At 38.1% G+C, this 16,763-nt stretch overlaps 1 protein-coding gene across 3 annotated transcripts in view; it reads left to right on the plus strand.

Annotated features, from left to right (window-relative positions):
• The window catches only part of LOC149207665 (aminoaldehyde dehydrogenase ALDH10A9, peroxisomal-like), a 247,041-nt gene that overhangs the window by 106,513 nt on the left and 123,765 nt on the right, over window positions 1-16,763 (plus strand). For all 3 annotated transcript variants that reach the window (XM_089395820.1, XM_089395821.1, XM_089395823.1), the window contains 2 exons: window positions 16,176-16,256; window positions 16,379-16,527. In XM_089395820.1, the coding sequence (XP_089251946.1) occupies window positions 16,176-16,256; window positions 16,379-16,527 (230 nt within the window). The remainder of the gene's footprint in view (window positions 1-16,175; window positions 16,257-16,378; window positions 16,528-16,763) is intronic.

The following is a 16,763-nucleotide window of genomic DNA, read 5'->3' on the forward strand; positions in this document are numbered from 1 at the left end:
GTACAAGCACATGTACAAGGGTTTAGGAGAGTTCGTAGCATGTGGAGTAGCAACAAGATGAGGAGCTCGAAACTCCACCCACTACGAGTGGTAGAAGGAATTGCAAGTTCCTTCAGACGTTGAGAGATGCGCAGGAGTGTGTGGGAGCTCCTAGATCGAGCACTAGGGACGAAAGACCACAGAAGAGATATTCCGAGTACAAGATGTTGATGAGTGAGCTTATTAACAATGAGCCTTCCAGCTATGAAGAGGCTACACAACAATAGGTGTGGCAGGATACGATGGTGGAGGAGTACAAGTCAATCATGTTGAATGATGTTTGGGAGTTGGTACCTAAACCATTGGATAGGGTAGTGGTTTGTTCCCGTTGGATCTGCAAGCTCAAGTGCGCAGCAAATGGAAACATAGAAAAGTTGAAGGCAAGGTTTGTGGCCAAGGGGTTCTCTCAGAAATAAGGAATAAATTATGAGGAGACGTTTTCGCGTGTGGCTACGTATGTCGATCTCACTTGCAACACAAATGGGATGGCAGATCCATCAAATAGATGTCAATACAACATTCCTGAATGAAGTCATAGGAGAGAAGGTGTACATCAAACAACTGGAGGGTTTTGAGCTGCATGGGAGGGAAACCCATGTATGCAGGTTGAAGGGAGAACTATACAAACTCAAGCAAGCTCTTAAAGCATGGTATGGTCGAATTGACAACTACTTGTAGCAAATAGGCTTCTTGAAGAGTGAGATAGATTCGAACCTCTACTATCTTATGGTAGGAGGTAAGCCACTCATTCTCGTGTTATATGTGGATGATCTATTTTTGACTGGGTCACCAGGTCTCATAGAAGATTGCAAGAGGGACCTAGAAGCAGAGTTCGAGATGGCCTTGGGGTTGATGCACTATTTTCTAGGAATTGAGGTGTGGCAGACAGATGGGGAGATCTTCCTTGGTCATGGAAGATATGCTATGTAAAGCTTGCAGAAATTTAGGATATTGGACTGTAGACCCATGTCTATAGCTATGATAACCAGTTAGAGGGAGATTGATGTGTCAAAGTAAGAGGCAGTGGACCCCACCTTATATAGACAACTTATTGGCTCGCTTATGTATCTGTTCAATGCAAGGTTAGGCATTTGCTTTGCAGTCAACACTCTTAGTCAGTTCATGGTGGAATCAAAGAGGGTGCATTGGACAACGACGAAGCATGTGTTGCGATATTTACGAGGTACAATTGAGTATGGGTTTGAGATATACTTAGGGTGATGGTGTCAGGTTGATGGGATATACTAATGCAGGCTGGGTTGGTAATGCAGTGGATAGGAAAAACACCCCAGGATGTTGCTTCAGCATTGGATCATGTTGAAAAGTGTAACTAGGTTTGGTCTTCATAATGACACGTAATTATGATCTTTGTAAATGATAAAAATAAGAGAATAAAATTATTTTTGTAATGCCTTTCTCCATGGGTTTCATGGGCAAGAGTTTTTATTTAGATGGCTCCCATTAAGAGCCTTAGGATTTGTCATTAATGTCAAAGAATTAATGTCCTATATGTAGAGCTCTTCTTGAGCATGTGTCAAATATATATATGTCTATAAAGCCCTCCAACGACAAGCACAAGTTCCTCTATTCAAGTCGGCTTCTAAATTTTAGTGAAGATCTCATGTGGGCCTTACCTTATGGAGACACATCTATTCACATGCACAAGTCGACTTATATATACGAAGGAATTACTATATATAGCAACCTTGACTTATTCCACAGTTAGAGAAATTTTGCATACATCTCTGAGTTTTTTGGATAGACAGAACAGAGATAATTTCAAATCTTTGGGACAATGAATAGTTTGGTTGGAAGGGACAACGAGGAAGAGATGAAGGGACAATAAGGTTATGTTTAGGGCTGAACTCAGTCATCAAAAGGTTCAGATATCTCTTTAAGTTCGGATGAATATATTATAGTGACTAAAAAAGAAACAAGTTCGGATTACAGTGACAAGGGTTTCTTATTTTCAGTGTTGCATAAGAGGAAGGTCACAAGTGTGTGACAAGATCTCGTTGTTGTTGCAAGGAAGAAGGTCTCGGTGGTATCTCAAAAGTGCAACAACTATGGTTCAACAATATGTCTTCGGGACTTGGTGCTACTACTGGAGGAGAAGTTTGATATCCTTGACAAACATAGTGATCACAGTTGGGTGTCATCACATATGGTGCAAATTCTGAAGTAGAAGGAACTGAGAAAGAGTAAATGAGAAGATGGAAGAGGACTTGTGTCTTAGTCTTCGAGAGGCTACTAGGTCAAGGGTCTTGGTCTTGGTATTCGTCAATTGGAATCTCTATAAGAAGAATTTGTGTGGGTTTTCCTCTCAAAGAGTGAGAGGTTTTTGCCCTGGCTGATAGCCTACATTGGTATTTATGTTCATGCATTGGTTACTGTTTGATGAAGAAGAACACTAATAATCTAAGAAGAAGAAGATCCTAATCTAAAGAAGTAAAAAGCATTCACAAGCAGTCACTAATTGAAGAGAAATCACCTAATGCTAATGCCCTAGATTTCTCGACGTGGTATCAGAGCTAAGGTGTCAGTTAAGGAAGGGCATCTAATCAAAGAAACACTCAAGGATCGAGTTTCAAGGAAGGCATCAAAGTAAATAAAAGGATATACATTGAAGAATCAAACCCGAGATCAAAGAGAAGGTCTACTTCAAAAAAAAGTCTTGAGATCATCAAATAATCAAGACCAAAGCCTTATTTCTACTCAAGGCGAATAGATCTACAAATCAAGGCAACTAGAAGTCTACACCAACGTAAGTATTGGATCATATAGTAATAATCAAAAGACCACAAAGACCCTCATCTACAAAGCAAGGTAGCCCAAAAGTATAGACATCCAAGAGAAGCACCTTAAGGACGAAGATCACATCATCTTGGAGAAAGTCGAAACCCTAGAAGCATTTCTGATCTGCACTCATTCACCACTGAAGAAGTCGAAGTATCTTGAAGGCTAGAAGGCATCGTCATCATCTTCTATGGCTATAAGGCAAGTTCCCTCTCATTGAAGTAAGGATCTCCTCCTTATCTTTGAAGAAGATCATCTGAGGAAGCATCAAGACATCCTCATCAATCACCATCAACAAAAGGAGTTAGATCAAAGGCGTTGTCATCATAAAAGGGGCCATCTCGTTTTACTGAAGAAGGGTTTCATTTGGAAAAAGATCATTCAAAAGGGGCACTAATACATCTTCTTCAACCACCATCAAAGTGATAAAGTTAAAGATTTCATCCACACTTGTCAAGTAAGTATCTTTTATTCTATAAATCTTATCTAGTAAAATGACTTCGTTTTGCAAGGAGATCTACAAGTTGGTTGGGTCATCGAATTTCCTTGCATGGAAAAGGAGGATAGACATAGTCCTTGAATAAAGTGAAGTCATGAAAAAGTCTCCAAACCCATTCGAAAAGCAAGTATGATCTGAATGCATGGAAAAGTATCAAGGGGGTCAAGGGATTCTTATGAAATCTGTTAAAGGTCCCCAAATTCCCTATATATAGCAGGATTGGAGACATCAAAGAGATATATGATAAGCTGGTAAAACTATTCTTTGAAGATGCGATAAAGGTGGTCATATCACTTGGATTTGATCTACACAAATTGAAGGTATCAAAGGATAAAAGGTTATCTTCATAAGATCTCAATTGCAAGATCTGGGAGAGATAATTGTCACCGTTCTAAATGCACTAACTGATGAAAGAGGTAGCAAATGTCTATGAGGATAAGAAGGCTATCCCATTTGTTCAAGAATCTAGGGCAATTAGAGTTAATGAGATTCTTCTTTCATGATAACTATTTGTGAGGTATGTTAACTTTTCTTCTTAGCACAATCTTCATTTGTTATTATTAGAGTGTGTCTTCTTTAGTTCATCAAATAGCTACCAAAACAAAGAGACAAGAACACAAGATGTTGGCTTTCTGCCAGGGCCAAAACCTCTCTCTTTGAGAGGAAAACATGCACAAAATTCTTCTTATAGAGATTCCAATTGACGAATACCAAGACCATGACCCTTGACCTATTAGGCCACTCCAAGACCAAGACACCAATCCTCTTCTTTGTCAATGCTAAGTTCATCATCATTGCTGCACCATTGAGGCCATCACTACTGCACCACTTCATTACTGCTGCAACATCTTTGTTGTACCTTCACCGAGCTCTTCATCAACTAGATCTCCATATTGAGATATGGATTGAAGAGATGCATTTTGATTCACCAAGATCATGATTGTCTCATCATAGCTGTTCCTTCACTGAGATCATAACCATGTTAGGATCATGACTGTACCTTGACCGAGAATGTAACTGTGTTCATCATGATTGCACTGAGATCTTCATCGAGAATGTGACTATGTTCACTGAGATCTTACTTGTCATGGCTATGCCGGGAATACATCATTGTGGAATTACTGAGCTCCTTCTTAACCGATACTGTGAGAGTATACCGAGAGTGTGTACCCCTGTAATACCTATCCGACACTGGGATCCTTCTCCTAACCGAAGCACTGTACTACTTCATTCGAGATTCTTGTACTCCTGAACTTGACTGACATTTTAGAAATATGCTAAGGTTCTGTCCTTATTCGATGTTGCAGAGACTTGTTCGAAATTTCTTGACTGTAATTTTAAACTTACATGCCTATTTATAGTGGTTTGACCCACATATTAAGCTGACATGACTAAGTGAACTGTTGTGTCTTCATTTTTAAGCCGACATGACTGTATTTACTTCGTTTTGCAGGATGTCTTCTTCAAGAGGATTGTGCTTGTCTTGGAGGGTTGATCTAGACACTAGATTGACTCATATATATTCCATATTTGCTCAAGAAGAGCTCTTCATGACTTTGACTTTTTAATAATAGATCCTAAGGCTCTCAATGGGAGCCACTAATAAATAAACTTCTTGCTCATGAAACCCATGCAACAAGGCATATAAAAATAATTCATTTTCTTGTTTATAAAAATCATAATTACAATGTCAATAAAATCGAACCTAGTTACACTTTCTTCAACAGTCCCTCTTAACTAGGTAGGTATTAATGATGTACTTGGTCATTCTCAATCTGAAGAATTTATCATAAGAAGAATCAGATTGGTAACCCATTTGTATAGCATCATAGTAACCAACATTGTTTCCACAATAAGGCCTTGACTGCCAACTCTATCTCTCATCAGATCATAGCACAATGTTGGCAAGACTAGTGACTATAGACACCTTCATCATTGTCTCTCAAGGTACATAGCCACTCGGGTGTTCATTTAGTATGACCTTCTAGGACTATTCTTATCTTGGGTTCCCAGCCCTCAAACAATATCGATCCTCTTGCCTACTCTTGTCTTGGATGCCCTACGCATCCTCAATTAGCATCAGATGCCAGATGATTACCCAATTGTCCATTTTTTCTTCCAAAGTGAAGACAAGAATGTTGTGTCTATCTCTCCCTCTCAACTAGGGAAGATATGCCCAAGCTCGCTCTGATTAGGAACTTGCCCAAGCTCCCTTTTAATCAGGAAGTTGTCAGAGCTCCCTTATAGCTAGGGACTCTTCTATACATCAATGACTTCTTCTTCGTGGGTCCTTCAACTACTTGATCAACTTCTCTCCTTGATGTCATGAAATTCAGTTGGCTTCTTCCTTGTAGGGCAAAAGCCATCGATCACTTTCCTCCTTAATTCGTCATGTCATTCCTTTTTCATGGAAAATGTCCTTCTTCATATCTGGAAACTTCGTCATATAACTACTACTTCTCATCATGCTTCTTCTACTGCCATTTGAATACTAGTTGTACTTGTATTTACAACTCTTGTTTGAGTAGCCCTGCATGAACTTATCCAGATATTATTTAAGAAATCAAAACATCATATTAAATCAAATCATACCTTGCGAGATGGCTCTCCATCATGACATCTTCCTGTAGGTATCAACATCCTGCATACATGTTGACACATCTCCCATAGATATTAATTGTCAAGGGTTTTCATCTTTTCCATCAGAGTCTTCCTATTTTTCTAGGAGATTTTCTAGTCTTCTTAGTCTTTTGGATGTTGATCACCTTCATCAGGGTTGCATATCTCATGATCGCTTCCTTCTCTTCCTTCTTCACACATTCCATTCCCAGGTGCTTTCAATCAGAGTTTCTTAATTGTGGTCAACCACATCATACTTCATATGAGGGCATATTATGTTGATTTCATCTAGTGTGTGTTATGCCTTCCTGCATCCTTTCAGAGGAGGAGATCCTGTTTCTCTTGATCATGCTTCTTAATATATAAGTAATGATCCATGTTACCTGCAACCATACGACATGACATTATAATATTAAACACAAACATACATACCTTATTTTACCTTTAGGTCATCTAGGCTTCTTCCAGTAGCTTCCTTGATTGAAGTGTCTTCAACCCCTTGATCTACTTCTTCTCTTATGTCACCATAACATCATCCATGAATTCTACAAGTTGGAGTTTCTGTTGAAACACTTGCTTCCTTTCTAGATTAGTGAACCCTTCGATGAGGATTCCATCAGAGAATCTTGAGGATCTTGTATATCCCCATCTGGTAGATGTTTCCTTTTTTTCTTGATATATGATGAACCTTGTCCTGGATGACTGCTTCCTTTCTTTCAATGTTCAATGAGATTCCCAAGAGCTATATCCTTCATGTTTGATTGCCATGGGTTTTGTCCTTCATGATTCCTATGGTGATGTCACGAGTTCTATTGATTCACAATGCATCTTATTATCTTGGTCATATCTATAATACAAGCTTTAGGAGCTTATGATAGGACCCTTTTGAGAGGGATACCATCTTACTCATAGTAGAGATTTGTTACCCCCCCCTTCCTTGGCCCTTTTTCTTCAGCTTCCTCCATCTTTTTAGTGATATGAGCTTCTTTCTATAATCTTTCCATAGCATTGAATCTTAGCTATACTTATTCTGTCTTGCTTGAGGACCAAACTTGCCTTTCCTTTCTGCACATGTTTGAGTTCTTTTGGCCTTCAATACTTTTGCCATCAACTTTTCTTACTCTATTTAGCATAGAGACCATAAGTTGTCGAATGAGGTAAATTTCTTATCCCATGGATGTTTGTTACCTTGATTGTTAGTGCATTATGAATCAATGATGGTTATCTTCCTTCCTAGGTCTTTTAGTTGGGACCTTATGAAGATATCCTACATCCTTTGATACCCTTTACTTTCATGTAGATCGGATTTCATGTGACCTTCTTCATTGCACCTTCAAAGAATGAGTTTATCATATACATCTCTTTAATGTCTCCAATGAAGGGATCTTTCATAAGTCTCGCTTTCCATGACTTTAGAGGAGACATTTTGATGTGTTTAATGACTTAAATTACTTAGAGGACTATGTGTATCCTCCTTCATGCAAGGAATTTTGATGACCCATCCAACCTATAGATCTCCTTGCAATCATGAAGTCATTTTACCAAATTGATTAATGAAAATACTTACTTGAGATGTGAAGATGAAATCTGCACAGTGATCATGTTGGAAGTGGTAGATGCATTAGAGCTTCCTCTTGAATGATCTTCTAAATGAGAAAGCCTTTCCTTAATAGAAAAGGTTGCTCCTTTTGATGAGGATGATTTGTTGCTTCCTTGGGTGATCTTCTTCTAGGGCAAGGAGATGATTCTTTCTTGAAGATGACCATGCCTTATTGCCTTCAATATATTTTTCCTTTTCTTGTAGATCAGGATTGCTCCTAGAGTTTTGATCTTCTCCAAGATGATGTAATCTTTGTTTTTGAGGTCCTTTGAGCTACCTTACTTTGTAGACAACTTGATGAGGGTCTTGGTGGCCTTTTGATGATGACTATGGAGATAAAAGCTCTTGCTGTTGTAGACTATCTCCTTGATTGCATAGACAAAAATCCTTGCTGATGTAGACTGCTGTTGTAGACTGATCCTTCAATTTTGTCAAAGCCCTTCAACTTGCTTTGATGCCCTTCTTGAAGCTGATCCTTGAATGTCTCTTTTTGCTGCCCTTCCTTTGACTTCAACACCTTAGCTCTGATACGATGTTGAAGAATCTAGGGCAATTAGAGTTAATGAGATTCTTCTTTCATGATAACTATTTGTGAGGTATGTTAACTTTTCTTCTTAGCAAAATCTTCATTTGTTATTATCAGAGTGTGTCTTCTTTAGTTCACCAAATAGCTACCAAAACAAAGAGAAAGAACACAAGATTTTGGCTTTCTGCCAAGGCCAAAACCTCTCACTCTTTGAGAGGAAAACCCGCACAAAATTCTTCTTATAGAGATTCCAATTGATGAATACCAAGACTATAACCCTTGACCTATTAGGCCACTCTAAGACCAAGACACCAATCCTCTTCTTTGTCAATGCTAAGTTCATCATCATTGCTGCACCATTGAGGCCATCACCACTGCACCACTTCATTTCTACTGCAACATCTTTGTTGTACCTTCACCGAGGTCTCTATCAACTATATCTCCATATTGAGATATGTATAGAAGAGTTGCATTTTGATTCACCGAGATCATGATTGTCTCATCATAGCTGTTCCTTCAGCGAGATCATAAACATGTTAGGATCATGACTGCACCTTGACCAAGAATGTAACTGTGTTCATCATTATTTCACTGAGATCTTCACCGAGAATGTGATTGTGTTCATCGAGATCTTACTTGTCATGGCTATGCCGAGAATACATCACTGTGGAATTACTGAGCTCCTTCTTAACTGAGACTGTGAGAGTATGCTGAGAGTGTGTACCCTTGTAATACCTATTTGAAAACCACATGGATCCTTCTCCTAACCGAAACACTGTACTACTTCTTCATCTGAGATTCCTGTACCCCTGAACTTGACCGAGATTTCAGAGATATGCTGAGGTTTTGTCCTCATCCGAAGTTGCAGAGACTTGTTCGAAATTTCTTGACTGTAATTCTGAACTTACATGCCTATTTATAGTGGTTTGACCCACATATTAAGCCGACATGACCAAGTGAATTGTTGTGTCTTCATTTTTGAGCCGACATGACTATATTTACTTCGTTTTGCTGGCTGTCTTCTTCAAGAGGATTGTGCTTGTCTTGGAGGGCTGATCTAGACACTAGATTGACTTATATACATTTCATATTTGTTCAAGAAGAGCTATTCATGACTTTGACTTTTTAATAATAAATCCTAAGGCTCTCAATGGGAGCCACTAATATATAAACTTCTTGCTCATGAAACCCTTGCAGCAAGGCATACAAAAATAATTCATTTTCTTGTTTACAAAAATCATAATTACAATGTCATGAAGACCGAACCTAATTACACTTTCTTCAACACCATTCAACAACTTGTGGTTTCGATGCAAGATAGAAGAAGAAGACAAGTTGAGGGCAAAAGGTATTCAAACATTTGTCGAAAGGAGAGAAGAACATAGCTAAGTTTCAATGCTATGAGCATTACAGGAAAGATTGTCCTAAGCTCAAAAGGGATAATAACAAAGAAGCTAGAGAAGAAGTCCATTTCACCAAAGAAGTGGCGGAAGCTGGAAGAAGGAAGTCCAAGGAAGAAGAAAAGCATTAGAAGTAAGAGCTCATGACATCACCATAGGAAACATGAAGGATGTATTATAGTCAATTATGAAGCATATAGCTCTTGGTGACCTCATTAAAAGATCAAGTAAAAAGGAAGAAGTCATCCAACTCAAGTCTCATCATACATTAGTCAAAAGGAAACATCTGTTGGATAAGGATATGCGAGATCCTCAAGATTCTCTGATGGAATCCTCATCGGAGGGTTCATTGATCTAGAAAGGAAGCAAGTGTTTCATCAAGATCTCCAACTTGTGGAATTCATGGGATGTGGTGTGGTGACATAAGATATGAAGGAGATCAAGGGGTTGAAGATCTTTTCAATCAAGGAAGTTGCTGAAAGAAGCCTAGATGACCTAAAGGTAAATCAGGACTATATGCTTATATTCGATTTTATAAAGTCATGTTGGATGGTTGCAGGTAACTTGGATCACTGGTCTATTTTCAGAAGCATGATCAAAGGAAAGGAATCTCCCCCTATGAAAAAATTCCGGAAGGCATGAGTCGCACTAGATGAAATCAACATAATATGTCCTCATATGAAGTATGACGTGGTTGACTACAATTTAGGAACTCTGATTGGAAGCTCCTGGGAATGAAATGAAATGTGTGAAGAAAGGAAGGAAGAGATCATGGACTATGCAACCATGGAAAAGGCAATCAACATCCAAAGACTAGAAGATTTGACTAGGAAATCTCCCGGAAAGATATTAAGACTCTGATGGAAGTCTGAAAAGATGGAGACCCTTGACAATGTATATCTTTGGGAGATATGCCAACATGTATGCAGGATAATGATGCAAACTGGAAGATGTCATGATGAAAGACCATCACAAAGGTGATTTTGATTTAAGTGTTCATTTCTTATTTTTGAACAAATATCTGGATGGGCTTATGCAGGACTACCAAGGGAAGAACTGTGAATGTCTTCCAAGAGGACCATATAGAAGGATGCAAGATCCTTCCGGAAAATATGGCATGAAGAAGGAAACATGACATGAAGCAAGACCAGATGTAGATTGATGAATCACTTTTAGATGAAAGGAATGATGACATGACTGACTCTTGAATAAAATTGATGGATGGTTTGTGCCCTATGAAGAAGCGCCAAAAGATGAAGACTCCTTGACAAAAAAATTCATGACGTCAAAGGAAGGAGCTTTTCAAGTCACTGGTTGAGGAGCTGCTGTAGGTCCCTAATTAAGAGGGAGCCTGAAAACAAGTTTCTTATTTGGAAGAAACTTGGAAATTCCTAAGCTAAGAGGGAGCTTAGGTACATTCCTTTCGTAAGAATGAGTACATTCCTTATTGGAATTGATATGTCCTCCTTAATTGAGAGGGAGAGATAGACACATCATTCTGGTCTTCACCTAGGAAGACAAAATAGAGGATTGGGTAAACATCTGGCATCCGATTCTCTTTGAGGATGAGATAGGGTATCCAAGATAAGAGTAGTCGTAGAGGACAGATATTCTTTGAGGAATCGGTATCCAAGATAAGAATAGTCCAAAGTAGGTCATATTTTGTGAACACCTAGGTGGAGTATGTACCTTGAGACAATGATTATGGTGTCTATAAATCATTGGTCTCGCCAACATTGTGCTCTAATCATGTGGATAGAGCTGTTAGTCAAGGCCTTGCTATGTGACAATGTTGGTTGATATGATGTTATATAGATGGGTTACCAATCTGATTCTTCTTATGAGAAATTCTTCATTTTGAGAATGACCAAGTATCATTATGAATACCTCCCTAGTTAAGAGGGAGTGTTGAAAAGTGTAACTAGGTTTGGTCTTCATAATGACATGTAATTATGATCTTTGTAAATGATGAAAATAAGAGAATAATTTTTTTTTTTTCTAATGCCTTGCTCCATGGGTTTCATGAGCAAATTTTTTTATTTATATGGATCCCGTTGAGAGCCTTAAGATTTGTCATCAAAGTCAAAGAATTAATGTCATGGATGAAGAGCTCTTCTTGAGCATGTGTCAAATATATATATGTCTATAAAGCCCTCCAACGACAAGCATAAGTTCCTCTCTTCAAGTCGGCCTCTAAACGAAGTCAAGATCTCATGTTGACCTTACCTTACGGAGACACATCTATTCACATGCACAAGTCGACTTATATATATGAACATACTACTATATATAGTAACCTCGGTCTATTCCACAGTTAGAGAATTTTCGCATACATGTCTGTGTTTTTCGGATAGACAGAACAAAGATAATTCAGATCTTTGGGATAGTGACAAGTTCGGTTGGAAGAGACAACGAGGAAGAGATGAAGGGACAATAAGGTTATGTTTAGAGCTGATCTCAATCATCAAAAGGTTCGGATATCTCTCTAAGTTTGGATGAATATATTATAGTGACTAAAAAGGAAACAAGTTGGAATTACAGTGCCAAGGGTTTCTTATGTTTGGTGTTGCATAAGAGGAAGGTCATGAATGTGTGACAAGATCTCGTTGTTGTTACAAGGAAGAAGGTCTCAGTGGTATCTATCTCAAAAGGGCAACAACTATGGTTCAACAATATGTCTTCAAGATTTGGTGCTACTGCTAGAGGAGAAGTTTGATATCCTTGACAAACGTAGTGATCACAGTTGGGTGTCATCACATATGGTGCGAAATTTGAAGTAGAAGGAACCGAGAAAGAGTAAACAAGAGATGGAAGAGGACTTATGTCTTGGTCTTGGAGAGGCTACTAGGTCGAGGGTCTTGGTCTTGGTATTCGTTAATTGGAATCTCTATAAGAAGAATTTGTGTGGGTTTTCCTCTCAAAGAGTGAGAGGTTTTGGTCCTGGATGATAGCCTACATTCCATGTCTCTTGTGTATTTATGTTTATGCATTGGTTACTGTTTGATGAAGAAGAACACTAATAATCTAAGAAGAAGAAGATCCTAATCTAAAGAAGTAGAAAGCAGTCACAAGCATTTACTAATTGAAGAGAAATCTCCTAATGCTAATGCCCTAGATTTCTCAACAGAAGCAGAAGTCCATTGCGTTAAGCTTTGCAGAAGTAGAGTACATGGCAGCAAGCATGGCTACATGTGAGGCCATATGGCTTTGGAAGCTGCTAGTGGCACTATTTGGTCAAAGGATAGAGACGATCATTATCCACTGTGATAAACGGAATTGCATCAAGCTATTTGAGAATACAACATTTCATGATAGGTCGAAATACATCGACATCAGATACCATTTCATTAGGGATTGTGTACAGTGTGGATTAGTTTGACTACAAGCAAGCATTCTGAAGAAAGCCTTGAATAATGGAAAGTTTGTTTTTTAGGGATAAGTTGGGTGTTGTGCAAAACACATTCCTTGCTAGGAGAGATTGTTAAATATTGTAGCTTAGACAGGTGTTCTAGTGTTGAGAGGTGTCATTGAGGCTAGGAACACAAAGTATTTAACTATCTCCAAACCCATGTAATTTTTCCTCGGTGTAAGCTAGGGAAAACATCTTATTTATGTCAATTAATGATTTTTTAGAATATTTTCTAAGTCTAAACTTAGGGAAAGTTGAGATAAGATCGATTTACATCTAAAAGCTTGTGGGAAGTTTCGAAGATGATCTTAGGCATCGATTAGATCAAGTGAACTTCTAATCGTGGCCATTCATTTGTGAATGCGAAATTATAAAGGGAATCGATGGGCAACTTTGGATATACATCGAGTGGGTGATTTTTAGTGAGACACCAGGAGGGTTTCAGCAACAATGTTTGAGGAAAGATTTTCAGGAGGTTTTTGCTATCAGTTATTTTTTGTAGAATAGGGTCGAGTTAATTTTCTGGAGCAAGTGCGAGTCTTCCAGAGGCTAGTGCGAGTTTGCTAGAGGAGGTGCAAATTGCTAGGAGGGTGGATCGAGTTTTTCAAGAGGTAGATTGAGTGTTCAGAGGGCAATGTGAGTTTTCCAGGAGACAATATGAATTGCCAGAAGACTAGTGCGAGTTGCCAGGTTGGCATGTGAGTTGCTAGAGGTAATGCGAATTGCAGAAGAAGAAGTCGCACGGTTTCTTCAGGTTGATTTGATTAGCAGAAGTGAAGATAAAATATTGCTGAAGCTTTGCTAGTGTCATGAAAGCAGTTTAATTTCTCAATAGCAGTTTTTGTTGAAGATCATGATATAAACCCTCAGATATAAAAACTGGTTTTACCCACATTGGGGTTTTTCCAGGGAAGTTTGTCCAAAAATACTTGTGTTAATTTCGCTACAATTTTTATTTTGTGAATGGTGTTGTTCATGTTATTATTCATTACTTTCAGCAGAAGAATTAATTTGTTGTGAAAAAGTAATAGAAAATAATTAGCTAGGTTGATAGCACCTTTTGGGTAGCCAAAAATTTCACATGGAGGAGGTAACAAGGAAGAGAGACACGGTGGAGGAGGAGGAGGAGGTGACACCACCACCTTCATAGACTCAATTAGAGCGAGTTGGACGTAGTATTAGGATGGGCACCAATAGAGGGCATTAGAGTCTACTTCCCATGTCTTCTTCTAGAAGACATTAGAGTTGAATGCTACCCCCACGACCTTCTTCATCTAGAGGTAAAACACTTATCTTTGCCCTTGAAAAGGGCAGAGGAAATCATTAGTTTATGTATTTGATTTTATTGTAGATGACTCATGATGATGTGGTACATTTATTACATTTTTGTTGATATTTTGATGTTGAGTGAGGACTGGGGATTTAGGATATCATTCATTGTTGATGTGTGATGTGATGCTATACATCTTGTACATATTGTATATTAGTTTTGTTTTCATATTTATGTGGCAATGTATTTATTTGATGTTGTTGTTGCTTTAGATGCTAAAATTTTTGAAAACAACAATTTTTTTTGTAATTTTTTTAATAAATTTTGTCGATATTTGCTGATTTTATAAATTTATCGATATTTTCCTTATTTTAACAATTTTTTGTTTCTCTGGACACTTTTCGTTTTTGTTTTTTTGTTTTACTGACGATGTCAGCAACATTGGTTTGGATGCTTACAAGTAGGAGTATGGAATGGTCCATATTGGCCGATCGCGATTATTATGATTCCATCTCCACGGGGACATAGAGACTAGAGTACTTATTATTGGCACGACTCTGTTTGACAGTTCACTTCTTTACATCTGCCTTCAATATTAGGAGAGTTTCAACTTCTTGTCTTTCTGCTCCTCCTAGGGTCACTGAACTAGGGCCTCTTTACTCTGGGCACTCCCCAAACAACATGATCATGCAATGCATTAGGGCGTTCATACTTCTTTACGATTGATGCAGTGACATATACTTCATATTCCCACTCCCTTCTTTGTCATCTCTTTTTAAAGATATATTTTGGCTCTCTTTTTTTCTTTTGTGTATTACTTCGTCTATTTTCTAGCATTCCAGAGTAGCCATTTTCATTCTTATAGCTTGTTACATCTGTTTCTACTTTTTAGTTCCATTGACCTACTGTTTTGGTCATTTGTGCACATAAATATGATGATCTTATCTTTCAGAGGTCTTCAACTTACAAAAGCCACAGATAGAATCTGAAATATTTTCAATCACCCACCATAATGCATTTCAGGGCAGACAATGAAGTGTGTCCTAGATTTTTTATGTAATGGAGTTGGACTTACTGACAAGCTAACACTCTGCAAAAGGCATTCTACCATGCACCTAAGAACAGAATGGATTTGATCCTTCTTGGGTTGTCATTATGTACTAGTACAGTTTTCAGATGAATAAATAGACATAAATAGCACCTACAGAACTCTTTGTTTGCCAACTAAGGCTTTGAGTGCAAGAGCAACATGTTGCAGGATAAGGCATTGGAAAATTGTCATTTATCAAGATGTGATAAATCTTCACTGACCATACAGCATGCAGCTAAGTCTTATTTTTGAACTTCTGCCAAATTTTGGCTTAGAAAGTTTGTACTTGATTATGCAGTAAATTTGTCTTTATGTCTTAATATATCATCCTTGGGTGTCCAATGCACCCAACTTCTGGTAAAGGGATTAAAGGAAACCCATTGCTTCATCAAAATATGTTAGAAGCCTTGCAGTGTATAAAAACTATAGAGTTTAGGTTTTCAAAGCAATTCATGCACTCCTTAAGTAGTCCACAGTGCCAAAGTCAGTATACTTTTCATCAAAAGGTGCACACACAGTCATGCAGGATGCAGAATTATATTTATTCAAGTGTATTCTAAATCACCATAAAAGCAGGCTGAATATGGCTTAGAGGCATACCGATGTTAACCTTTTAGAAACCCTGAAATGTAGACCAAAAAGGTTTGATCATAAAGGCAGGCTTGATTGCAGTACCAAAGCCTGCAAGATTTGCCTACATCGTTAACGTCCTTTCTACCTTTGTAGATGCTGTAACTGCATGCTTTCCTTTTCTGGGTATAAGTTACATTTTTTCTCTCCTAAAATAGACAGCAGGTTCACTGATCATGCTTATACTCGCTGGGTTCATTTGTCCATGCATTAAAAGGTGTCATGTTCAGTCCCTTGTTCTTATTAAGTAATATTTTATATTACTGTATATGCTTAGACCATTGCATTATTGGGCAGGTAACTGAAAGGAAATCAGAATTAGCTGAGCTGGAGGCCCTTGATAGCGGGAAACCATTGGATGAAACATCATGGGATATGGTATTATCTAATGATCTTAAATTAGAAAAAAGATTTGAATGTTTATCAGGCTCATCTTTTGAGATTTCTGTTGTGTTAAACTGTGATTGGTCTTTCTAAATGTTTTCCTATTATTCTTCTAGGACGATGTTGCCGGGTGTTTTGAGTTTTATGCAGATCTTGCAGATGCCTTGGATGGTGAACAGCATGCTTCAGTTTCACTTCCAATGGAGACCTTTAAGAGTCATGTGTTAAAAGAACCTCTTGGAGTTGTGGGGTTGATCACACCATGGTAGGTGGTTTTCCAGTCATTAAGTGTTTCAGCAAATTTATTTAATATGTAGGTATCCATTTTTATACTGTGTTTGGTAGTGAGAGGCTTCTTCGAGGGGCTTAATTATAATGTTTGCCCATAATGAACATTCAAGTAATTGTAGCAAAGCGTTCCTGTTCCTTAATTTTGAACATTGTGGACTGTCTTGCCAAACTAGTATAATGATACTTTTTGGTTATGTTTAAGTGAAGAAA

This window comes from Pinus tabuliformis, chromosome 1_2 (assembly GCF_031772625.1).
Source record: "Pinus tabuliformis cultivar Carrire ecotype Pingquan chromosome 1_2, CPIR1, whole genome shotgun sequence".
NCBI lineage: Eukaryota > Viridiplantae > Streptophyta > Pinopsida > Pinales > Pinaceae > Pinus > Pinus tabuliformis.